Below are 26,081 nucleotides of genomic sequence, written 5' to 3' on the forward strand. Positions count from 1 at the left end.
AGTTTTCTTTCTCAGATAACAAATCCTGCCGTGGAATACTAGTCCAGTTGCTTATTTGTACTTTCATAAAAGTAATGCAGTCTGTTTTTTCCAGTTTCTCTGGAATGGCAAAAACCTCAGGTTTTCTGTGCATGCCCTGTCTTGTGACACTGCTGTGTTTTGAAACAGCTCACCTGAGAAGCTTCATACTCAGCATTTGTCTTCATTTCATTCACAGATTTTTGCAGCTTTATCGATTCATCTGAATTATTTAAACCTTTGTCTATTTTCCAACCTTTTGTCATTTGACTTTATGTAGTTGCCCAATTTCACTTACTTTAAACATATCTGAGAGCATTTGATTTTTTTTTCATTCAAATTACTGCATGCCACCCTTACCTCTCAACCATAGCAGATCAATGTTATGCTGTTAAGCAGAATGTACACTTTTTTTTTTTTTTTTTGGTAATTATTGCCAGCTGTGGGTTTTTTTTGTACTTTGGAGCTTTTCTCCCCGGGTCTGGCCTCCTTGTTAAACAAATGTCAAATAAATAAGTAAATAAATAATCTACTTTATTATGCATGCTGCGAGATGGCTGGTCCATGGAAAATTGTCTTACATTGACACCGGTCCTTGGTGAAAAAAAGGTTGGAGACCACTGCACCAGAGGATAAAATACATTTCTGGTTACAAAACAGGCTAAGGAGGTAATAAAAAAAAAAGCCAACAATGACTGTGCCAGCAAGTTGGACACAAATCTGTTTCTTAATCTTTGCTAGTGAAATCTTACCCATTGTTCCAAAGGAAAATGCTTGAGTGACAGACACAAGACCAGTAGCTAACTAAAATAGTCAACAGTACACTAGACTTGAACCAGAGATCAGTGTTTGTAGATTAAGATAATAATGAAGAAGACAAGCAACTTAGTGAATAAGTGGGAGAAATATCATCAATCAAATTAGACACAGTTTAAGCATAAGAAATGCAGTTCTGCAGGACGAAGACAGTGAAAAAGACTGGACATTTACTGACTACAGAACAATGTATTAGAATACTAAAGCATAAACTACACTTCATGTAGATACGTTTCTAAGAACAATGAACGGACTGAAAAATAGTCTGTTTATATTAATATTTGTATAAATATTTTCTACTGAAAATTACATATTATATTGCAAAGAAGGTCTGCACAGTATGAAGTCAGGAAGGTATTTTAAATGTGAGGTGGAGGAGCACTATAAATGACTGCTGGATATTATAATGATATTAAAGTAAGATAATACTTTTTCTTAGTTGGAATATTTCCAAGCTTTAAACTGCAAAAGGATAAGAAAGGCTATAAAGAAGCAAGCTAAAGTTAATAAAATGTGATCTTGGGTTACTGGGGGATTGAAAAGTATGTTGATAATATTATATAAAGAATTAAAAGGTACCTTCCCCTGTCTTTACACAGGTGGATGTCCACAGATTAATATTTTAGTTTAAATCACAATTAATGTAATGTTTTAAGCAAAAAGGTTTGAAAAATAAGCTGCAACTGCAAAGTTACCACCTGTCTTTTTTTCTATTAGCACTTGCTTTTAGCTGAAGACAAGTAGCATGCAGGTGCATACAATTAATTATTAGAGGTCTGAATTACTTCTAAAAGGGATATTGGCAAGCAGTTCAGTGAAATTATGCTTTCTCGCTGAAATCTGAGAGGGACAGTGTAATTAACTTCTAAAGTAATATTGATAAACAGTTCAGTAAAAATAAATAAATACAATAAGAAATGAAGTCCAAAACAGTGGGAAGTAAACAGTTATACAAGAAATTGCCTATCCAGCTGATTAGTACTATAACGCATTAAATATATTAACATTGTACAATTTAGTTTAATTAAAAGTAGCAAGTGAGCTTTTTTAAGGCTATAAGTTAATGTTTATTGAAAGCATGCAAGTTGTTTTCAAACAGACATCAATCTGTGTAAGTAGAAAACAGGGTTTAATATAAGCATTAACATGGTTAACTGTAACTGTTGAATAGACAATATCAGTGGTGAAGCCATCAGTTTGGTGCATTTACTCCCTGTTTGGAAAGGTATGCTTCCTTTTTGGAAAGTGTATACAGTTCTGTATGTTTGCTAAGAGTTTTCTGTCTGTATTTTTTTTGTTTCTTGAGTGTTTCTACAGAGACAAAAGTATGCGAGAATGCAACCTAAGTTAAAATAGAAACGAGAAATAGCAGCCACATACAAGATGAACCTGCCAGTCATTAGAGTTTGCATTTAAGGTTCTTGAGGGAATCATATATATATTCAAAATAACTGTCAGTTATAATATGTGGAAATTAAGGTCTATATCACTTCGTCCAATCACAAATCAGCGAATGCCTATTTGTCGAACACCTATTCATCAAAGCTACTAAACATTGAACTGAGTTTTCAGCAAAATTTCTCCTAGGGCAAACCAGAAGTAGTCCACACTAGCAACTGTGAACGAAATCATAAAACTTAACACCTATCCAGGGTGGGGGGGGGGGGGGTATGCCCCCCCACACCCCCTAACTAAATAAACCAACTCTGAGATCACACTACAGTGGGGAAAAGGGCAAATTCCAGATGGTAGCCAACCGTTGGTTTCCCTTAGGAAAAATTTTGCTGAAAACTCAGTTAGATGATTAATAGATTCAATGAATAGGGGTTCGCTGATTTGTGATTTGAGGAAGTAATACAGACCCGCAGAGGTAACAGAGTTTTAACAGAATGACTACTTTTCCAGTATTGATACTGAATGTAAATGGCCATACAAGTATAAACATAAAGTGAAGAGCACTGAATTATACTAAGACGTGTAGGGTGCAAACAGTAAATTTAAAGCATACAATTATGGCAGAACTTGGCATGTGAACTTGACAATGAAAGGATTCCAGGGTAGATATTCTGCAGAATATCAATGACATAGGAAAGTGGAAATAATGATTATGACTGTGACAGTTACAGAAGAAAGGAATAAGAAACAATAATGGAAGATTTGTAGCATTAATGAGTTACCATCAGTGGAGGTATTCTGTACTATCATGTATTTAAATTTTGGGAGACCCAGTAAGCTTTCAGCAGGGGAATATTATTTATAGGTCAGGACTGGAACCTGATAAGCAATAGTGAACATACATTAAGGGAACTAAGAATAAAATAAAAAATATGAAAAGTATTATATGGGCATGTCTGGTACAGTGATTTAAACCTGGAATATAGAATATAAAAAAGAGGGTGCACTTCTGAAAAAAGTATTATGAACATAACTGGTGTGAAAAATATAAATTCAGTAATGGAAACTCAAACAGACTATACATATTATTCCCCAATATAAAATTACTGGGCTAGACTGGATATAAATAGCATGTGTATTTAACTGAAAGCTTTAAGACTCGTCTAATAACAATGTCAGACCATGCTCCAATAAAAAAGTAAGATAGCGATGCACAGTAATGATGTAAACCATGAGACACCGGTGCTTTCCTATTTATCTTTAAAAAAGAGAGAAATCTAAGGAACTGGTAGTGGATATGACTCCAGAGATATTAGAGAAGACAGAAATTATTTCAGAAGTGAATGCTGCAGACTGGAATAACATGAAAAATAAAAGTTAGGTATTCACTATAACAACAGATCTGTGTTGCTCTGTTTTTGTCTGGTTCAACTGATGGGACACAGATCCCATCTCGGTGCCTTCAAATGCATGGATCCAAAGCTCTTACCTCTCTGTTACCCAAAAGCCCTCTCTTTCCCTCTTAATACCTCAGGTTGAGTTTGCTGCCCCAAAAGGAACAGAGAAAGCAAAATATATTCTACACAATACAACAACTGGGACTACCCGGTTGATATATCTACTGAAATGATTTATGATGAGAATGCAACACTCCTAGGATACCACCCATTCTCCAAGGTACTAAGGTGACACTTTGGAAGGAGAAAGGAGGGAAATATGTTGAACCAGACGAAAACAGGACTACACAGATCTATCATCATGGTGACTACATAACTTTCATATCTGATATTGTCCATTTTCATCTGATTTAACTGATGGGACAAATTCCCTAGCTACTGTTCTCTGTGGGTGGACGCATGGAGTGATATTCCTGAGCACAGCAGCACCAAAAGTTGGGTGAGATCTGGATTGTATATCCAGTTTATAATGTGATACAACGTTATGAACTGTAGACCATGTTGCAGCAGCACAAATTTCATCAGTTAGTTTCTTTGAAAAACTGTAAAAGTTGTCACTGAGCTAGTTGAATGGGCTGTAGGTTTTTGGGGTAAATGTAGAGCTAGCTTGTCATAAACAAACAAAATGCAATTTGACAACCATCTTGAAAAAGTGGCCTTAGATACATCATTACCTTGCTTTGCTTTAGAAAAGTCCATAAACAACTGATCTGATTTTCTGCTGCTTTTTGTTCTATGAAAATAAAATCTGAATGGTTTGTAAATATCAGGGAAATTCAAGGTGTATTCTCCTTTGTTTGAATATCATGGAAAGAAAACTGGCAGGTTAATAGAATGATTGATGTTGGATCTGGATGCCACTTTAGGGATAAAGGAAGGATCTGGTTTCAAGAAAACTCTGTCTTTATGGAAAACCAGGTATGATGGTTTACAAGAGAGGGTCCATAATTCAGAAATTCTTTTTGCTACGGTAAACGCTACCAAAAGATTGTTTTCCAAGTAAAGACTTAATATCCACTGAAATCGCTGGTTTAAAAGAAGATTTTGTATGGGCTTGTAGCCTTACTGTGATATACCAAGGAGGGGCAGGGTGCTACACTGGAAGCCTAAGAAGAACAGTACCTTTAATAAAGGCTTTAGATATTCTCAATGAGGCTAGAGGAGGCTTTAGATACCCTCAATGAGGCCAGAGGTGTCTGGTTACGGACAACATGAAAATTAGAAATTGCTGACAGTTGTACTTTTATACTGGGGAAGCTAGAGCCTTTATGAAACAACTCTGAAAGGAAGTCCTAAATGGATGGTAGAGGAACAGAAGATGGCTCTAATCCCTTGTCTAGGGCCCAGAAGGAGAATCTTCTTCACTTACTTCTGTACAGTTTTCTGGTGCTAGCCTTTGAAGATGCTGTCAAAATATGTACTACTTGTGAAAACCTGGCATCTCTGGCCATTGTCAAAACTGGAGAAACCAAGAGATTAGATTCAGAGTGTCTATTCTGGGACAAGATACCTGGAAGGATGTGGTAAGAGGTCTCTGAGGCAGCGTCCAGGAAGGACATATTAGATGAAGACATAGAAATAGGAACCAAATCTTTCAGGGGCCAATAAAGGACAATGAGGATCACTTTTGCCTTAGACCTCCTGGACTTCTGAATGAATTTTGTGATTAAGGGAAATGCGTAAAGAAGCCCCTGGGGCCAGCTGTGAACTAGACAGTCTCTCAGTGACTGACCACATCGAGGGATGAAGACAAAGTAAGTGCTGCTGCCATTGTTCAGGTGGGAAGCAAACAGGTTACATTTAGGGTGGTCCCAGAACTGGAAAATTTTGATCGCCACTGATTGACTGAGGGACCCACTTGTGAGGCAGAAGAATGTTCCTGCTTAGCCTGTCTGCTAGCACACTGAATTCCCCAGGATGTTCACTGCTATTAGAAAGCAGTGTGAAGGTATCACTCATTGCCAGACTCTCATTGCTTCCTGACACAGATGATAAGATATGGATCCCCTTTGTTCGTTTATGTACCAGACTACTGACATGTTGTCTGTATGAAACAAAATCACACTACTGGAAGAGACTCTTGAAATGTCTGCAATGGTAAAAGAGCTGCTCTCATCTCTAGAACACTGACGTGTAAGCTGGTTTCTGACAGTGTCCAGCTACTTTGAACAGTCTTCTTTCATAATGCCTACCCCTAGAAGGGAGGTGTCTGTGGTGGCCACCACTACTGTAGATGGAGTACAGAAGGGCAACCTTTGTAAAGGAGAGGGGAAGATGTCCACTAGCTGACATGTGACTTGCACATTGAGGTAAGTTTGACTGGAGCACATAAAGGGTGATGTAACTGAGACAACTGGACTGACAATGTCTACTGGAGAACCCTGATGCAGAAAAGTGATAATAGAATTAGAGTGACTGTAGAAGCTATGAGACCTAAAAGTTGTAGAATCAGTCAAGCTGGCAGAGAAGGGAGGGATAGGACTTAATAAGCTATCATTTGAAGACCTAAGATTCTGGAATGTGGGAGAAAGATTTTCTGAATCACAGTATCCAGGTGGCATCCAGTAAATTCTATAGACTGTTTGGGAATCAGTTGACTCTTGGAGAGGTTTATAGTGATCCCTAGATTGTACAGTAACTGGGCTAAACTGCCCCTCCTTTGAATAAGTAAATCCTCATTTGGACAGGTTAGGAGTCAATCATCCAAGTAATGAAAGACTTGGAAATCTTGCAGCCTGAAACAGGCTTTAACTACTGCCATGCATTTGGTGGACACCCGGGGGCTGTGGTGAGACAAAAGGGCAGAGCCTTGAACTGACCGTGATTGGCTTCCAGCCTGAAATGGAAAAGTTTCCTTGAATGCTTACCTTCACATAATAAGCATTTTAGATATATATATATATATACATATATATGTGTGTGTGTGTGTGTGTGTGTGTGTGTGTGTGTGCATAGAGAGAGAGAGAGAGAGAATATCCAGTTATCTTTCCTGAATAGTGGTAGAATGGACTAAACTCTGGCCATTCAGATATTTGTTGCACAACTCTCTTCAAATGACTGAAGTTCAGTATGGGCCTTATGTCCCATGTCTTGTTTGGAACTAAAAAATATATCTGGAGTAGACACAGGATCCTTGTTGGTTTAGTGAGACCTGTTGAATGGCTCTTTTTTAGCAGCTTTTGATGAAATAAAAACAATAATGCATAATCAAGCAACAAGAAGGTCTGCAAGAACAGACAATATTCCAGTGGAAATTTGGAAGGTAGGAGGGAAGATAGTGAAAAAGATGTGGAAAGTTTTGCTTAACAGTACTGTAAAAGGAGTTGGGGTAGAAGGCAGTAGTGGCGGTGGTGGCATTCCCAAAAAGTAAAGATCCTTCAGATCCATCTTCATATAGACCTGGTTTGTTTTTAAACCATTAGAGTATGTGTCTACATTACCTAATAATTTGACAAAGATGTTATCAAAATTGATATAGACCACTGTGTTTTTTTATTAAGGGACACAAATATCTGATAAAATTAAGAAAACAACGATCTAGAGGGATACAAGGTGTAAGGAAAACACTGTTGTTGGTGAATCTTAATGCAGAGAAAGCATGCAGCAGAAAAAAGTTGGGAATTTATAAGTAGGGCAATGATGGTGTTTGTGTTTCTTGAAAGAATAACAACATTAATAAGGAGGATAAATGAAGGGTCACAGGCAAAAATTAAAGTGGGAGGGCTCAGCTCTGACGAGCTGTGCTTGAAGAGAGGAACCAGTTAGGTATGTCTTCCCCACCCTTTGCTGTTTGCTTTACAGTTACAGTTATTTGCAGAGAAAGGGATTCACAACTTCAGTACTATAACTGGTATGGTAATCAAGAAAAGTTAGCCTTATTTTCAGATAACATTGTTTTGTACTTAATAAATACAGAAAAAGACACTTCTATGTAATGCAACTGTCTGAGACCATGTCAAGTCTTTTTTAGATATAAAATAAATGAAGATAATACAAAAGTTACTGTGGTAAGCTATGCATCTGCACACGAACTGGTTCAACAATACAGATCTACATACACACACGCACACACATACTATATATATATATATATATATATATATATATATATATATATATATATATGTGTATATATACACACATTTTTTATATGGGGACATGATCTGATTAAGTATTTGGGTGTATGGACGATAGATGATTCTTTTATGGCAGCCAAGGATACATGGGTAGAAGCTGAACAAAATCTAACATAAAACTGTAGAAACCAGAAGTTCATGATTATGGATATGGACAGTAAGATACAAGCAATGGAAATGTTTATATACAGGTCAGGCATATTTTTATCAACTGGTGGAGTTGTGTGTGATAATTATTAAAGACTTGTGGGAATTTATTTGGGAGCAGAAGAGAGCAAGAGTTGAATGAGACCAGCTGACTCTTCTCATACAACATGGTAGTTTAGGATTACCTGATTTGAAGGGGAACTTAAAAAGCTACATGATTAAAGATCAGGTGCAGATTTTTTTTATGGTTTATTTTTGTAGTAGTTATATTCTCCCCATGTAAAAGTAAGTTTTCCAGTTCCAAGATACACAGTGAGCTACTTCAGTGGTATTGTTTATTAAGTATAGTACACTTGTGTTTGCATTTAATCTAGGTTGAGCAGCTGTCCAATTACTTCCTGATTCCATGTCATTTGACCATGCCTTCTGATAATACAATTACTGGGACAAACAGTTCATATTGTGTTAAGTACTTTCTGCAATTTGTAGCACAGTTCAACAAATAAATGCAGCACAATCGGTTACTCGGAAAACTCAGTAACTGCAGTTATATTCGAGTAAAAGGAACCTAGAATAGGATAAAAGTCCTTGCAAAAAGTATAATGCTTGGGATACTGTACAACAACACACAATACTATGGGATAATCACGTTTAGGATAAAAGTAGGAATATGTGAAACATCTCATCAATGGTTCTTCAATAAAGGGCTTTTACTGTTACACACTGAAATGATTAGTGCTGGAATGGAAACTTTTGGAATATTCTGTGCATCTATGAAAATGATAATGTAATGATAAAAACAACAATGAAGATGCGATTAAGGCTATGACAATGTTGACAAAGATGAAAATGAAGATGATGTGATGCTGATTATTAAAATTATACTGATGAAGATGTAAGGATGATGCAGAACATGCTTTGAAGATGATGATGATGACAAATATGAAGACACAATAGTCCTGCAGAAGAAGATGCAATGAATATGATGAAGTGATAAAGACAATGAAGAAGATTAAATAATGCTGATGATAATGAAGATGACCAGGAAAATGCAGTGAAAATTATGAAGATGATACTGATGATTAGGAAATGACTATGAAAATGTTGAGGTGCTGATGAATAAAGCAATGATGAAGATAATGACACTATGGGCGAAGACACAATGAATATGAAGAGATGATGACATTAATGTTGCAATCAGAATGGGATCATGTCAGTGAAGATTCAGTGAAGACAGATAATGACAACAATGAAGAAGCAATGAAGATGAAGGGTATGAAGCTGAAGATGACAATGAAAAGAAAAAGATGATGCTGATGAAGAAAATGCAAATGTGACAGATGATTATGTTGCTGACAATGTGGTGAAAATAAGGATATGATGAAAACTGTAGTACAATAAAGATGACAGTCAAAGACACAGATGCATCTTTATTTTCAGCAGCTCATCTTCATCAGTGCAACATTATCATTACATTATTGAAGATGCAGTGAAGAGAATGAAGATGGGGAATATGTGATATTATTACTATGTAATGATAATGTAATAAAGATGCACTGATGACGGAGAGCCAGTGAAAAAATGAAGATGCATCATCTTTTTCAGTCAACGTTACAAAATCATTTTTATATCCTCATCACATGTTCAGAATCATCTTTATTTTGTCTTCATCAGAGTCATTATCCTTGTCAACTTTTTCTACATTCACTATCTTCATCATCACTGTTTTATTCATTGCATCGCCACTGTCATCTTCAACTTTTTCATCTTAACTGCATTTTCATGTCATTATCTGTGTCATCTTCATATTGTCAATGTTGCACATCTCCACTGTCATCTTCATCATATTTATCAGTAATGTCATTTTCATCACCCTTTTCACTTCATAATATTCATCAAATCTTTAACTGCAATGCCATAGCATCATTGTCTTCATCACATCTTTGTTACTGTATCTTCAACATCATCATCTTCATATCTGTCAACACAGTCACTGGCATCATCACATCTTCACTGTCATCTTCATCATGTCCTTCTTGTCTTTATCTGTATCTTCCCTGACACCTTCATCACTTCCTCAAATTATCACATCTGCTATGTCATCATATCTTCATTACTGCCAACTTACTCATCACTCTCTTCATGGTCAACGCATCTTCATCATCACAACATCTTCATCAACATTACTATCAAAATCACCACTCTCATCTTCATTTTCTTCTGTCAACATCATCATTGTCATCACTGCATCTTTCTTCATTATCAGCTTCAACATATCCATTTCCATACATCCAATGAGCATTCTAAAAGTTTTCATTCCAGCACTAATATATTCAATGTAGAATACAAACACCCTTTAGGGTAGAGCTATCAGTGAAATGATTCACATTACCACTGGTTTCCTAAAAGTGACTAGTCCACTGTAGCCAACTATTAGTGATGTATCTGTTGTGCTGGACTCCAAAGCATTATGCACTTTGCAAGGAATCTTGCCCTGCTCTATTTAGCTTTTCCATGAATACAACTGCATTTACTTACTGATTTTGTCTTACTGACTGAGTGACCAACTGATTGTGCTGTAGTTATGTGATGAAATCTACAGACTACAATGTTAACCTAACTGCAACAGACGGCCCAACAAATGCAAGGAACACAACACTGAATCAGGAAGTACATGGACAGTTGCCCAGCATATAGTAAATACTCGCGTGTGTACTATACTTATTAAACATAGCCCCACTGAAACATCTGAAGTAAAAATTGTGTATTTTAGAACACTGTAAAGGAAATAAAGAAAACTGAGATGAGATCTTTAGAAAAAAGAAGTTATGTACTCACCATAACATTCCATCTGAGTTGTTGTTCTTCGTCTTCAGCCTGTGGGTTACTGGATCTGTCTCGGATCCAACTTCTCCACATATCCAGCATTTGATCTGAACTCAAAGCTCCTCCCCTTACCCATAATGCCCTTGTCTCCTTCCTCCCTTCAGATCGAGTTTGCTGCCCAACTTAGCATTCACACCCAACTCAATCCCTTGCTCCACACCACATGTCTGCCTAAACAAAGAAGAAAACAGTAAGAGGCACCCTGGAGGTGACCACCACACAGTCTGTGCAAGGCAGGGGGAAAGAGGGAGGAACAGTTGAAGGCAAATGAAGAACAACTCAGATGGAACATCATGGTGAGTACATAACTTCTTTATCTGAAGTTGTTGTCTTCATTTGATCTTCAACCTGTGGGACAGAGTCCCCAGCTACTGGGAGGCCCTTGTGGAAGGATGTTAAGGAGTATGGCAGAGCCAAAGGATGCCCTACTGTGGGATATAATGTCCAACTTGTAATGTGAAATGAAGCCCATGTGGCCACAGAGCAGATACCATCTAATGACACTCTGGACCAAAAGGCTACTGAAGTAGCCACAGACCTAGTAGAATGTGTCTTCACCTGACCTGGCGGGGATAACCACCTAACAGAGTACACTAGAATAATACACTGGGAAATCCAACAGGTGATGGTGACCTTAGATATTGGTTTCCCCAAAAAGGGTTTAGAGTAGGAAATAAAAAGTTAGTCAGACTTGTGAAAAGATTTGGTCCTGTGCAGGTAAAAACATAGCTGTCTGTGCATACCCAATAGGTGCAATTTATATCCTCCCTTGTTTTGAAAGTTTGGGGAAAAGACTGGGAGATTAATCACCTGATTAATGTTGGACATTGAAGCTACCTTAGGAAGAAAAGATGGGTTACTACGCAAGGATACCTTGTCCTTATGAAAAATCATATAAGGGGGCTTGACTGACAATGCTTGAAGCTCTGAAACCCTCTTGGCAGATGTAATAGCAAGCAAGAAGGCTGTCTTCCAGGATAGAAATTGCAGATCCACAGAGGTTGTAGGTTCAAAAAAGATGAAATGAGAGCTTGCAAAACTAATGTAAGAACCCACAGTGGCACTGGGTCCTTCACTGGGGGCTGAAGAAGAAAGGTGCCTTTTAGGAAGGCTTTGCAAAGCTTAAAGGATGCCAAGGAAGCCATATTATCACCGACATGAAAATTTGTAATCGCTGCCAGTTGGACCCTGACTGTGGAGGAACTGGCCCCTTGCTGGAAGATCTCTGCTAAAAATTCCAAAACTGCCAAGACCAGCCAGGTGAAGGGATCTAGGGCACTCTGTGAGGCCCAGATCGAAAAATGTTTCATTTGCTGGAGTATACCTTTCAGGTGGAAGGCTTATGCGCCTCCACCAGGATCCTTTTGACAGGTGAAGATAAACCGGGAGTCCTGACTATCATGGGAATGGGAGCAGCCAAGCCATGAGCTTCAGACTGCACAGATCTGGATGGGAAATCCCTGACAGATGAGAAATAAGATCTGGAACTGGATCCAACATCCATGGTGGAGCCACCCAATGAGACCACAGAGAGGGGAACCAGATCTGACGAGGCCAGAATGGGGCAATGAGGATAGCTAAGCTCCCCAGTGTGCAAGCTTTCTGAAGGAATTTTGGAATCAAAGGAAGTACAGAATAAGCATATAGGAGACCGGGGTTCAAGCATGAATCAGAGCGTCTCGGAGGGCTTCCCCCAGTGGGGGGTTCAGACCAAAGAATTTACTGCATTTCACGTTGGAAGGAGAGGTGAAGAGACTGCAGCAAGGCTGACCCCACTTGAAAAAGATCTGTTTTGCTACTGAAGGATTCAGAGACCACTCGTAAGGCACCAGAATAGACATTCTGAGCCTATCTGCTAGAATAACGGACCTCCCCTGAATGTGTGTTACCACCAGAAAATGGCTGGTGGAGATTGACCACTCCAACACTCTCATGGCTTCATGACATAGAGGGGGTAAGACCTGGATCTCCCATTTGTTGATGTGCCAGAACACAGACATACTGTCCGTCTGGATAGCAAGATGGGCATGGAGAGCCTGCAATGCTAGAAGCACTGCACTCATCTGCAGGACGCTGATATGCAATCTGGTCTCGTAGGGGGATCACGTGTCTTGGACTGACCTTTCCAAGCAGTGCCCACCCCCACTCTAGCAGGGAGGCTTCCGTAGTCACTGTGGTCAAGGGGGGAGGGCAAAAGAAAGAAGTGACCACGTGCCAGATCCGGGGAATGAATCCACCACAGAAAAGAGTCCCTGTACACCTGAGAAACTCGAACAGGATGAGACAAAGGGAGATCTAACATGGACCATTGGACCGCGAGGGTCCATTGAAGAACCCTCACGTGAAATTGTGCCATAGGCAAGAGACTGATAGTGGCTGCCAAGGATCCCAACACCCTTAAAACGATTTCCGCTGTCGGTGTCTCAGCTTGGAGAATGCAAAGGACGTGTAGCTTCAGAGACTGAATCCTGTCCAATGTAAGAAAGACTTGGGTTTGAATTGTGTCCATCCGAGTCCAATGAAATCTAACATTTGAACCGGGGCCAAGGACGACTTGTTGAGATTGATAGTTATGCCGAACTGATTGGCTAAAAGAAGAAAGGAATCCTTCCCATGACTAAGCTGATGCATGGAAGGGGCGGTGAGGAGCCAGTCATTCAGGCAGGGGAGGATCTGTATGCCCTGAAGTCTCAGGTGAGCCGCTACTACTGACATCACTTTGGTGAACACCCTGGGGGCTTTGGTGAGACCATAGTGGAGTGCTCAGAACTGATGACTGGCCCCCAGCCAGAAGCAGAGGAACCTCCAAGAGCACCTGTCCATTTTGATATAGTAGTACATATCCTGGAGGTCCATCAAGCACATCCAATCGTCTTCCTACATGAAGGGCAAGACAGACAGAAGGGTCACCATCTGGAACTTTGTCTTGGCCACAGACAGGTTCAAGGAGGAGAGATCCAGAATGGGTCTCAAGTCCCCAGTCTTCTTTGGTACCAAAAAAAACCCTGGAACAAATGCCTAACCCAGACTGGTCTGGAGGGACGGGTTGGATGACTTGATTTGCAAGCAACTTTGCAATCTCCAGTGCTGCATCCTCCCTTTGCGTGGGTGGAACGTCCGGGAGGTATCTGGGTGGATGGGGTGACATGAGAAAGGGGACTGAATAGCCTCTGAATATAATTTGCAATACTCAAAGATCTTCTGTTATGGACTCCCACACTATTAGGTATAGCGAAAGGAAACCCCTGACTGCCCCCAGAGACGAGCAGCCAGGCAACCCTTCAGGGTTGCTGAACGGGTCTCTTGGAGAAAGGCTCTTGAGACCACTGATTCTTCTGACTCTGGGCCGGTGTCTATCAAATCCCCCTCTGCCCCTGGGGGAATGAGAGTCTCGATTGTCCTGGGAGTAGCTTTGAGATTTTTGGAACCACATCTTCTTGACTCCACACTGATTCCTTGAGAAGGTTTGTTGAGGGGCCGAAAAGTGGATTCCGATGGCAGACAGAGTCTTCCCGTCCTTTTCACTCTGGACTAAGGTGTCACGTGCTGACTTCTCAAAAAGGGACGTGTCACATGGGGCATTCGTAAAAGATGCCTTGAAGGGTTCTCAAAAGGCAGAGAGCAGGAGACAGGCATGGCGCTTGATGGCAACACCTGTACTGGCATCTCTAGCAGCGCCCTGGGTAGCATGTGAGAGGAGATGCATAGAGGTAGTAGCAACAGAAGTGAGGGTGGCCATACGATAGGAGAATACTTTCTTGTCCTCCACCAACATGGACCCAGGGGTAGACTCAGCGACCTCCTTGACCAGGTCTCGCTGCAGCCTAATCACGTGCCACATAATTCAGCACTTGCACAGAGAAGGTTGCTGAAGTGTACACCCGCTTCCCAAAATGGTCCATCATCCTGGACTCTTGGTCAGGAGGGTGGACCGCAGAGCTCTCCTGAGCAAAATCCTTCTTAGTGGCGGCCGCCACTACCATGGCATCAACCAGGGATCCCTTAGACCAATGGGTCCTGTCTGAAGGGGAACTCAAAACCTTGTCAGGGCATTTCAAAATGGGCTCCACCGTGTCCTGTTCCTTCCACGTCCAAGATGTAGTAAGATCCACCAAAGGATCTGCAGGAGGGGACACCCAGAAAGTGGAGGGTCCTGCGCCAAATGCCACCAGGAATACCGATGCATCCGAGTCAGGTTTTGCGGCAGACCACCCCACACGATGGCGTAGGATTTCCTTGATGTCTCCAAAGGAGACATCGGGGCTAAATGGGGAGAACCTTCCCCTTCCTCCAAATCGGTGTCTTCAATGAGGAACTCCAAGGGGAGTCTGAGTGCCTCCTTTTGCATGTACATTTGCGAGAGATCTCCTCATGGGGGTCTCTGGGGGAGGCCTCACTAATGTCTTGCTGTTCCCAAGAGGGAGTGCCTGAGGCAAAGAGCCAGCAGGCTGTCCCTGAGCTGGTAGAATGTCCAGATCCGCACCAGAAACAGAGGGAGCCAGGACGGACTCTGAAGACGAGACTGTCAAGGGTCTCGATGGAACGGAGAGGACTCTACACCACATCGAAAGCCAAAGGGGAACAGATCTCCTGAGAAGGCACAACGGTTGAAGCCATAACCCTCTGACCCAATGGGGGAGCCGGAGCCGAACCTCCAGTCGCCAAGATACCAAAGGGAAGGCTCTGCTCTGAAAGGCTCGCAGCTGACACCATTCCCTCGGATCCGGCACCGAGGCTATGCTTCCGAGAGCCAGACGGATCCGAGCTAGTCAGATCCAACCTGCCCAAGGGTCATACGCAACGTTGAGGTACAAGGTACCATCGGAGCTGACCCCTCGACTCTGAGTGTAATCGGATCCAAGGACTCTGAAACCAGAGGTCGGATCGGAGAAGGAGCTATAGGGATAAATGCCGACTGCATGACCCCTTCTCCGGAGGGAAAGGGGGCAGGGAGAACTCTCAAATGTATCTGGGCGCAGATAAACTTCCGCATCATTCTATCCATCTCCACTTCAGAAAAGCTGCGGGTGGAGCGAAAAAAGGAGGCCACTGACAATGGCCAAGAGGGTTGGTGTGCGGAAGCCTGCGTAGGCGACCAGGTCCAAAGCTCCTCCGGCGCCAGAGAGAACCAAGGGGAATGAGCAGGGGAGACTCCGTCCTCAGAGCCAACCTAATTTAGATCCGGGGATCGCTTTCTGGCCCTGTCCTTAGACCTGGCAGGTTTGTCTGACTTATCTCCATCTCGGACCTCTTGGCAGGAGTTTGAGTCTCAGAGGCCAGGGCAAAGACCGAAGTAGAACCTTGGGCAGAAGAGGCCTGTGCCCCAGTGGTAGGAGGGGGAAGTAGGCCTCTCAAAATTAATTTACTTCTCCTGTTCATCAGCGCCCAGGGATTAAACCTGGCACAGATGAAACAGGAGGTGTTCAGATGGGCTGCCCCAAGACATTCAATGCGCAGAGTGTGGCCGTCAGCTGGGGACAGCTTGTGGCCACACTGTGCACATTCGGAAGCCTGGTTTGGGGGGTTCAGACATACTCTCAAACACACAGCCTAACACACTCATTCACACAGGGAACACACACATATGAGAGAGGCAGGAAAGAAGAGTTTTTTTTTTTTTTTTTTGTAGTCACAGACACAGAGAGCACAATGGGAGGTAGATAAAAAGTCGTGTACACTTACCATAAATGTAGATGTTAGAGTGTATTCACTGTTGCAGTCATTACATTTGGGTAATCTACTGGCAAGTTGCCCTCAGTTGGCCTGATTAACAACGTCTTGGGTCCTGAGTTGGTTGCTGTCCCTTCTTCCATGACGTCAGGGGTATAAAACATACAGCCAACGCCATTACATCAGTTTTTCTAGCCCCAGATGTCAGGTGTCCCCCAAAAGGGGAGCAAAATATACATAAATAATTTAAAACAAAAAAAATACCTCCAAACAAAAGCAAATACACCAAGAAGGCTTTTAAGTGTAATAAAAGGAAGGAGAGGCATAGTAAGAGGAAAAAACAGGGGGCTGGAGGGAGGGTAACCAGGACTGCAACAGTGAATACACTCGAACATCTACATTTATGGTAAGTGTACACAACTGTGCTATGTTCTTCGTGTTTCACTGTTGCAGTCATTACATTTGGGTAGATTCCCAAAGCTATGGTTGGGTGGATGGATTTATATAGCATTAGGACTGGCTATAAGGCCCTGCAAAACAGCAGTGGCAAAGCCAGCTCTGGATTTAGAGAAAAATGGTAAATGATAGTGCTTGGTGAAATTATGAATTGAACTCCAGGTAGCATCTTCTAGAATAGCCCTAGTAGGAACACCTCTGAGAAAGGCTGCAGAAGTAGATACAGCCCTGGTGGAATGGGATCTGATCCCCTGGGGGATAGGTTTTCCATGGTACTTATAGCAGAAATGAATATAATGGCTTATCCATTTGGAAATGGTTTGCTTTGAAATAGCCTTTCCCTCTGCCCCTGCAGCAAATGCTACCAGCAGTTGTTCAGATTTTCTTCGAGATTTAGTCCTGTCCAAGTAAAATCTAAGTTCTCTATGTACATCCAATGAATGCAGAATCCGCTCCCCCTTGTTCTGTGGATTGGGAAAGAAAGTTGGCAAGTGAATGGACTGATTAAGAGCCAAACTGGATACTTCCTTGGGCATGACGGATGGATTGGTCCTGAGTGACGCCCTGTACGCATGAAAGATGATGAAAGGCTCCACTGCCATAAGGGCCTGTAATTCAGAAATCCTTTTAGCCGAAGTGATTGCTAAAAGAAAGGCTGTTTTCCAGGAAAGAAATTTTAAGTCTGCAGTTGCAGCTGGCTCAAAAGGAGGTAGACTGAGTTTCTCCAATACAAATTTAAGGTCCTAGGCTGGGGTTGGAGCTCTCCTGGGTGGTCTCAAGTTTTTGGTCCCTCTGAGATACTGCTTTAGCAGAGGATGAGAGAAGAGGGGGAGGGGTTCTGTGTTGTAATGAGCTGAAATGGCTGAGGCATGGATGTTTATGGAAGAAAAAGACAGGTCCTTCTGAAGCATCTCAGTTAAGTATTGCAAATTCTGAGGTAAACTGGGCACTGCTGTGCTCATCCCTTGAGAATGATTCCAGGCACAGAATCTTTTCAATTTGTCAGCATAAGATTTTCTAGTACTAGGTCTTCTCGCCTCCAAAATGACATCCATCACAGGTTTGCTGAGGGATGCTAAGGGGGAATTTAAGTGATTAGCCAAGCTGCAAGATTCAATGTTTGGAGCTGCGGGTGCAGAATTTGGTTGTTCTGCTGAGACAGTAAGGAAGGTGTCCGAGGCAGGTGCCATGGAGAAATTTGTGACAGACTGCGTAGGAGTGGGTACCAGTGTTGGCGAGGCCAGTCTGGAGCAATCAAATCATTTTTGGTTTGTCCTGTTTGACTTTTAGTAGAACTTTGGACAGCAGAGGCAGAGGGGGAAAGGCATAGACTGATAGGTTTTCCCAGTTGAAGGACAGAGCACCCACTTTCCAGGCTTTTTTTGCAAGGAGTTCTTGTGTAAAACTTGTCCAACTGGTAGTTCTGGGGTGAGGCAAAATGATCTATGTCTGGGCTCCCCCATTTGCATGTCAACATGTTGAAAATCCATGGTTCCAGTTTCCATTTGTGTGGGTCCATGAGATTTCTGCTTAGTTCGTCTGCCAAAATATTCAGCTTTCTGGGAAGGAATTGAGCTTGTAGTTGCACTTGATAGCTCAAGGCCGTGCTCCACCATGCCATGGCTAGTCTGCAGAGGGGGTAGGAATGTGTACCCCCCTGCTTGTTCATGTATCACATAACTGTGGTGTTGTCCGTCTTTACCATTAGTTGTCCTGGATGAAGGTAGTCCTTGAAGGCTGTCAGTGCATTCTGTACAGCTAGCATTTCTTTTTGATTGATATGTAGGTGCATTTGATTTGGGCTCCATTTGCCCTGAATGCACTTCCCTGCCAGATGAGCCCCCCCATGCATAGTCTGATGCATCTGTAGTTAGGGTTTGGGCGGCAGGGGGTGGTGTGAATGGCAGTCCCTTGTTTTGGTGGCAGGCCTCTGCTCACCAAAGGAACTCTAGTTGCAGGCAAGGTATGTTAGGAATCATTGTTTCCAGGCTGTAACAATAAACTTTTTAAGTACCACTGAAGTTTCCTCATATGCAGTCTTGCATATGGAATTAGAAAAATGCAGGAGGCCATGAACCCCAAGGCTTGCAGTATTTGTCTTGCAGATAGCAGGGTTTTTGTGGCCACCTGTTTGAAGTAAGTCACCAAATTGAATTTGCTTTTCTGGCGTAAGGAAAGCCATCTGGACAGTTGTATTCAAGCTTTCACCCAGGAATGTAATTTTTTGAGAGGGTACTAGTTGCGATTTCTTTTCGTTTATGGTGTACCCTAGACAAGTTAGAACCCTTTTTACAAATGCCAGATGTTTTAGAAGAATGGACCTGTTTTCTGAGTGAATTAGACAATCGTCCAGGTATGGATATATTTGAATATTTCTTTGCCTGCAAAATGCAATTACTGGAACCAGGTACTTTGTAAATACCCTGGGCGCAGTAGATAAGCCAAAGGCAGTGCAGAGAGCTTATAATGCAAGTAGCCTGCTTTGAAGCGGAGGTATCTTCTGCAAGATTCCCAGACTGGGATATGCAGGCAAGGCTCTTTTAAATCTAGATTTGCCAACCAGGCATCTTTTCCTAGCATAGGAAGTAACTGGTGAAGAGTCACCATCTTGAATTTTGGAATGTCCAGAAAGGTGTTTAGAGCAGGCAGGTCCAGAATTGGACGCCATGATTTGTCGTTTCTAGGTACCAGGAAAAGTCTGGAATAGAAACCTTGTCCCTTTTCCTCTTCTGGTACTAGTTGAACTGCCCCCATGTTTAGGAGGGAATGTACTTGTTTCTGAGCCTTTGCCCACTGATTTGGGGGCAGATCTGGTCATCCGTTTGGAGTTGGCAATGTGTGGAAATGAAATCTGTATCCCTGGGACACTATATTTAAAACCCATTTGTCCTGGGTTATAAGTTGTCAGCTTTCTGCATGAAGAGCCAGTTTTCCCCCCAAAGGGGTGGCTAATAGGGAAGTGCTTGGTAATTTTAAAGGAAAGTCATTGAGACTGTTTACCATAGGGAGGTGTCTTGTTGTTCCAGATTTGGAAGCTGAGGCACCCCATTGCTTAGTTCTGAAAGTCCCTTGGAACTGAAACCTGGTGCTTTTGGAATGTCTGGGTTTGGCTTGAGTGGCTCTGGAAGGAACTGGAAAGGACCAGTTCTTAATAGGTCAGTGCCTACTAAATATTGGAGGTTGTACTTGTAAGAAATCTTTCACAGTTTGTATAGATTTAGCTTTATCTTCCATCTTTTTTAAAACTTCTTCAGCTTTATTGCCAGACAGACGGTCCTGCTGCAAAGGAGCATCCAAAAATTTTGCTTTAACATGATCAGGCAGAGATTGCTCCTTAAGGAAAGCATGCATTCTAAGCACAGACCCAGTAACAGCAGCCCTGCAAGAGGCCTCCAAAGAATCAAAACCACATTGCAAAGTATGTTTTCCAACTTGTTCAGCTGAATGCAATAAATCCTGTAAATCCTTATTTTCCACACAGCGAAAAATCAACATCATTTTCTGTTTAAGCAGTCCAATGATATGCTGTTGATATTTTAGCATATGGAATTGACAGTTTAAAGCCCTGGATTGCCAAGTTTGCAAAAGTATAAACCTTTTTACCCCATCTATCCAGCACCCTGGAGTCTCTATCAGAAGGGGTAGGATTTTTAGCAGTAGAAGCCTTAATGCCCTTGGGCACCTGTGAAATGGTTTCAGGGTCCGCAACAGGAACCCTGTAGTATCTGTCTGGCTTACAAGGAGCCGGAGACAGGGAATCAAGGGCCATACTGGATTCTGAAAACACATCATCAACAATGTCTAGTACAAGAGGTATAGCCAAAAGCCTATGCTGAGGAAGAAGGAAATCCCTAAGCCTATTTTTGGATTCACAGAAATCCTGACTTTCCCAGTGGAAATGCTCCCTTAAAGTATGTAAAGTTTCCCCAAAAGAAAAATCCTCAGGGGGAGAAGCAGAATGAATAGAATCCTCTGCATCAGAGTCCTCATTATGGACAAATCCTGATCATTAGAAGAGTCAAAAGAAACAGAGTCCTGTTCAGAAGATTCATAGTCGAGTTCAGCCCTAGGCCTCTTAGAAGGGGGGGGGGCGGTTGACTACCCCTGATTAGAGAAATTAAATCTTCAGCCATTTTGATAATTTGTTTGTTACGCATTGGGGCCTGAACATGCGGCCTGGGCATTGGTTTTTTAGACCTAGATCGAGATTTTGGCCTTAAAATTGAAGGTGGTGTCGGTTTAATATACAAATCTGTAGGCCTGAATACACCCTCAGAAGCCGGTGCCTGCACAGCGGCTCCGGACCCATCCAAGGCAGAGACATCCGCGGGGTTCATAGGTGAAGTATCTCACGGCATACCGGACTCTAAATGAGTCTCAGTAGAGGCCTGCGAATTGGCGACTGGCTTAGGAGAAGCGTCATCGGCAGTTTTGGAACTCAACAGCCTGTCTCTGTCTTTTTCTTTGCGTTTTTACGGTATTCCGGAAGTCGGATGGCTAACCAATGACATTTCTGGATAATTAAACCGAGAACCGAAATATCTAGAAGCAAAAATATACCGACGACGGACAGTGTGCTGATTAAATAAAGCACAAAACCGACAGCAAGGTACGTCGTGGTCAGGGCCAAGGCAAGGAATACAGTACAAATGGAAATCCTTATGAGGTATTTGCTTCCCACAAGTAATACAATTATTAACTTTTACTGACATCGGTGAGGAGCAAGAAAAAAGTTTCCCCAACGGGGTACTTAGCTTTTAGTTGAAGACTTCGGTTCTGAAACTCGAAAACGAAAATTTCAGGAGTCGGACGACCGGCACTCGCGAACTGCTTCTGCTTCGGGCACCGCGCGGCAAGAAAGACTGATGTAATGGCATCGGCTGCATGTTTTATACCCCTGACGACCTGACGTCATGGAAGAAGGGACAGCAACTGATGCAGGACCCAAGACTTTGTTAATCAGGCCGACTGACGGCAACGTGCCAGCAGATTACCCAAATGTAATGACTGCAACAGTGAAACATGTAGAACATCAAGAAAGGGGAAAATATAGATAAAAATAGAAAGAAGTTCACTAACCCAACATTTTAGCAGAGAGCATGGACAGCGATGCAGACTAGAGCACGGCAAATGAGATCTGAAGGGAGGAAGGAGACAGGGGCATTATGGGTAATGGGAGGAGCTTTGAGCTCGGATCAGATGCTCGATATGCGGCCGAGACGGATCCGGTAACCCACAGGTTGAAGATCAAATGAAGACAACAACTTGTGATTGAAAGATTACATTTCATAGACATAATTGGAATTTGTGGGAACAACACATGCAGAATAATGCTCAGGAGGAGGAGGAGGTTTAACAGAAGGGATTGAGCAATCTATGTAATGATGGAATAAATGAAAATCGTTAAACATAATGGGAAATCCTATTATTTTTTTTCACAGTAATGTATGTGAACTTGGGTTGCAAATTGAAAGGTGATGACTTGATGTTTAAAAAGCTATTTCTAATGCATAGAGATATTCACTTTCCAAATACTGCAACCGATTCTCAAATGCTGTTCAAGCAAAGTGCTTGGCACCAAAAAGAAAATATGACAGTATCATCAAAATATTAACTTGGTGAACTAACACTTACCTTAAAGAATGTATTTCCGTGGTTGCTTAACAATGCATCAGACTTTGGCTTATTCTTAATGTACAAAGCATACATCCCAAATTGATCTGTCTGTGGAAAACACAAAATAAATGAAGATTAAAAGTAGGCAGTTCACATATGCCATATATAAACATGCGCATTTTACAGAGTTTAATACAAGAAGAAGATAAACAGAATAAATAAAGTAAACTTTCTGGTGCACTCACGATGTTGATGACTGAACCCATTCATGTATGCAGTTTAATTGTAAACAGTGACCTAAAGTCTCTCCTGAAAGGTAACAGTTTGAGTTAGACTTTTTACTAAATAACATAATTCTTCTCTAAATGGGTGGCCAGCCTAACATGTCTTGCACGGTGGTGGAGGGTCAGTGCAGCTTTCAGAGAGGGAATAACCAAAAGTCAGAGCCAAGACCCCCCCCCCCCAAAAAAAAAGGTTTCACTCAAGAAACAGCACAAGGACAACTGCTCTGCCCAATGTTGTGTGCTTTCTAGATCACTGTCTGACACTATATCCAGGAAAAGTACAGTTGTGTACACTTACCATAAATGTAGATGTTCAAGTGTATTCACTGTTGCAGTCATTACATTTGGGTTATCCTGCTGGCAGGTTGCCCTCAGTCAGCCAGAATTCCAAAGTCTTGGGTCCTGAGTCAGTTGCTGTCGCCTCTTCCCTGATGTCAGGTCGTCAGGGGTATAAAAGATGCAGCCAATGCCATTTTCTTCAGTTTTTCTTGCCCTAAATGTCAGGTGCCCCCAAAAGGGTAGGCTAAAAATATGTAAATAAAACATACATGCACCAAAATAAGCTTTACCTTCATCTATAAGCAAATACACCACCTAGGTTGTATAGATTAGAGAAGTAAAGATAAGTTCCAGCCAAAATAAGGGGGATGGTGGGTGGGTAACCTGGACTGCAACAGTGAATACACTCGAACATCTACATTTATGGTAAGTGTACATTAACTGTACTATGCTCTTCGTGTTTCACTGTTGCAGTCATTACATTTGGATTGAGTCCCAAAGCTATGGTTGGGGGGGCTGGAGCTAAACAGCATTAGGAGCTGCTATGAGGCCCTGCAGAACTGCAGTGGCAAAGCCTGCCCTAGATTTAGAGTAAAGAGGCAGATTGCAATGTTTTGTGAAGGTATGCACTGAACTCCAAGTAGCAGCCTCTAAAATGTCTTTGGTTGGTACTCCCCTGAGAAAGGCTGCTGAAGTGGCTGCAGCTCTGGCTGAATATGGCCTAATGCCTTTAGGCACTGGTTTGCCATGCTGTGAGTAGCAGAAACAAATGCAGTGACCTATCTAGGACCTCTCTGGGCTAAGCAACCGTTTACTTTTAAAAAAGGTACTGTAACTAACAATACTATGTCCACATCTGAGTCGGACTTCAATGAATTCAAAAACAAATTGTACTCCTTGAAAAGTAACCAACTTGAAATAGACTACCTAAAAGAATGCATCAAGGTCAAGCGTATCCCCAAGGGGTTACGCTTCTATAAATTTCCTAACCATGTAAAGAAAAATACTTCGTATTATGATAAACTGTGTGACATATTTGATAAAGCAGGGCTGGAGGTTTTAAAAGTAATGATTGAAGAATATGAAGTTAAAGCAAAAGTTTTAAACAATGATTTAAACATGATGAATCAGGCTATAACATCAGAAAACACATTTAGTATGTTTAAACATGATTATGATAAACTGTTTCATGAGGTTGACCTATTTTGCGAAAAGGTAATGAACAGGAAAATAAAAAAGCTTGAAAGAGATTTGCACGACTATAGCGAAGGTATTGCCTACCCTAACCCCACTAGATTTAGAACCAATGACAGATTAGATGTAGACAATAATAATGAAGGCGAGGAAGTATTCTTTGAAGTCAATAATGAACAGGAACCCCCCTGGCGTAGTGAAAGATTAGCAGAAAAAGGAAGAAGGTTAAACAACCAGGATTTTCACCAGCACCCCGGGAGAACCGGGGGGTGGGGACAGAAACAGTGCAGACAATCGAGAACCTGGAACAACAGGGATTATTAAGTTTGGAGACACCATGTCACGTCAACACACAATCGATAGGTAACATTAACAGGGTCAAAGAGGGTGAATGTTTAATTTGTAAAAAAGATGATTTCACCATTTATAACTACACAGAAGTGGTGATAGAAGACACAGCATTTAACATCTTTTCTAAGGGTCTTCAATTTGTTCCCAGCAAAAAAGCTAATATAGCATCCTTACTTGTAGAATTTAAGCTATTCATCAGGAACATGAATATTAACCAAATTTTCAAAGGGAGGACTAATTTAAAAAAAGTGTTAGCAAGAAAAAGTACATTCAACCCACCGACACACCCCACCTTAAGGGTATTCGAAGAACTAGTGGAACAAGAACTAAGATCAATTTGTAGCTACGACCACAAATTAATTAAGCAGAATATAAGTAATGAAGAAATGAGTTTTATAAATATGTTGAAAAATGAAAAAATCAGAATTATGAAACCTGATAAGGGGGGAGGAATGGTGTTGATGTACGACTCAAATTATGAAGCCCACATGCATGCACTTTTACAAGATGAAGAACAGTACACATTAATGTCTAGAAATGAATACAATATAGCGTTAGCCAAAATAAAATACATGTTGTCGGATGACCTCTTGCAAGGAGCTATAAATGAAAATCTTTACAACTATTTATTTGTTCAAAAACCAAAGATTCCTATTCTATTTGGTATCCCAAAAATCCACAAAGGAATCAACCCTGTGGTGTTCAGACCAATTGTAGCAGGTGCAGGGGGGATTACTGAGCCTTTTGGCAAATTTATTGACTTCATTTTGAAACAATACAATGAGAAATTAATATATGTGTGCAAAGACTCTTGGGAATTTTTAAAAACTTTTCCTACTAATGTTTACACCCAAGAAATCTTAATGGTGACCATTGATATAAAAGATCTTTTTCCCAGCATTCCACACCAAACTGGGCTAGAATGGTTTAATGATTTTCTTAATAATGAAACAAACCTCAGCAATACTTTTAAAAACCTACTAGTAAAATTTATGTCAACAATTTTGGAAAATAATTTTATATTTTTCAATGGCGAAATTTTCAAGCAAAAAAGAGGGGTGGCTATGGGGACCCCCTGTGCCACGATTTACGCCAATGCAGTGCTTCATATGTGGGAAAGTAAATATATCTTCCAGCAAGAGTGGGCAAGTCACATTACGTTTTATCGCCGGTTTTTAGATGATATATGTATACTATGGCAAGGAACTAGAAATGAATTGTATTGGTTTTTAGATTACATTAATTCCACAACCGGTTTTCTTCATTTCACTCATGTTGTAAGTGAAACAAATTTAAATTATTTGGATGTTACTATCTACAAGGATGAAAATACAAAACAGTTTCATTCCAAAATTTTTCGGAAGCCAACTTTTTCG

General features: G+C 41.3%; 1 protein-coding gene across 1 annotated transcript in view; it reads right to left on the reverse strand.

Moving 5' to 3' along the window:
- PLEKHG4 (pleckstrin homology and RhoGEF domain containing G4) overlaps nt 1-26,081 on the reverse strand; it is a 3,374,045-nt gene that overhangs the window by 558,387 nt on the left and 2,789,577 nt on the right. The window contains exon 16 of the mRNA XM_044079537.1: nt 22,616-22,705. Coding sequence (XP_043935472.1) covers nt 22,616-22,705 — 90 coding nt within the window. The remainder of the gene's footprint in view (nt 1-22,615; nt 22,706-26,081) is intronic.

Source organism: Protopterus annectens, chromosome 8.part0, assembly GCF_019279795.1.
Source record: "Protopterus annectens isolate FY-2018-M chromosome 8.part0, PAN1.0, whole genome shotgun sequence".
Lineage (NCBI taxonomy): Eukaryota > Metazoa > Chordata > Ceratodontiformes > Protopteridae > Protopterus > Protopterus annectens.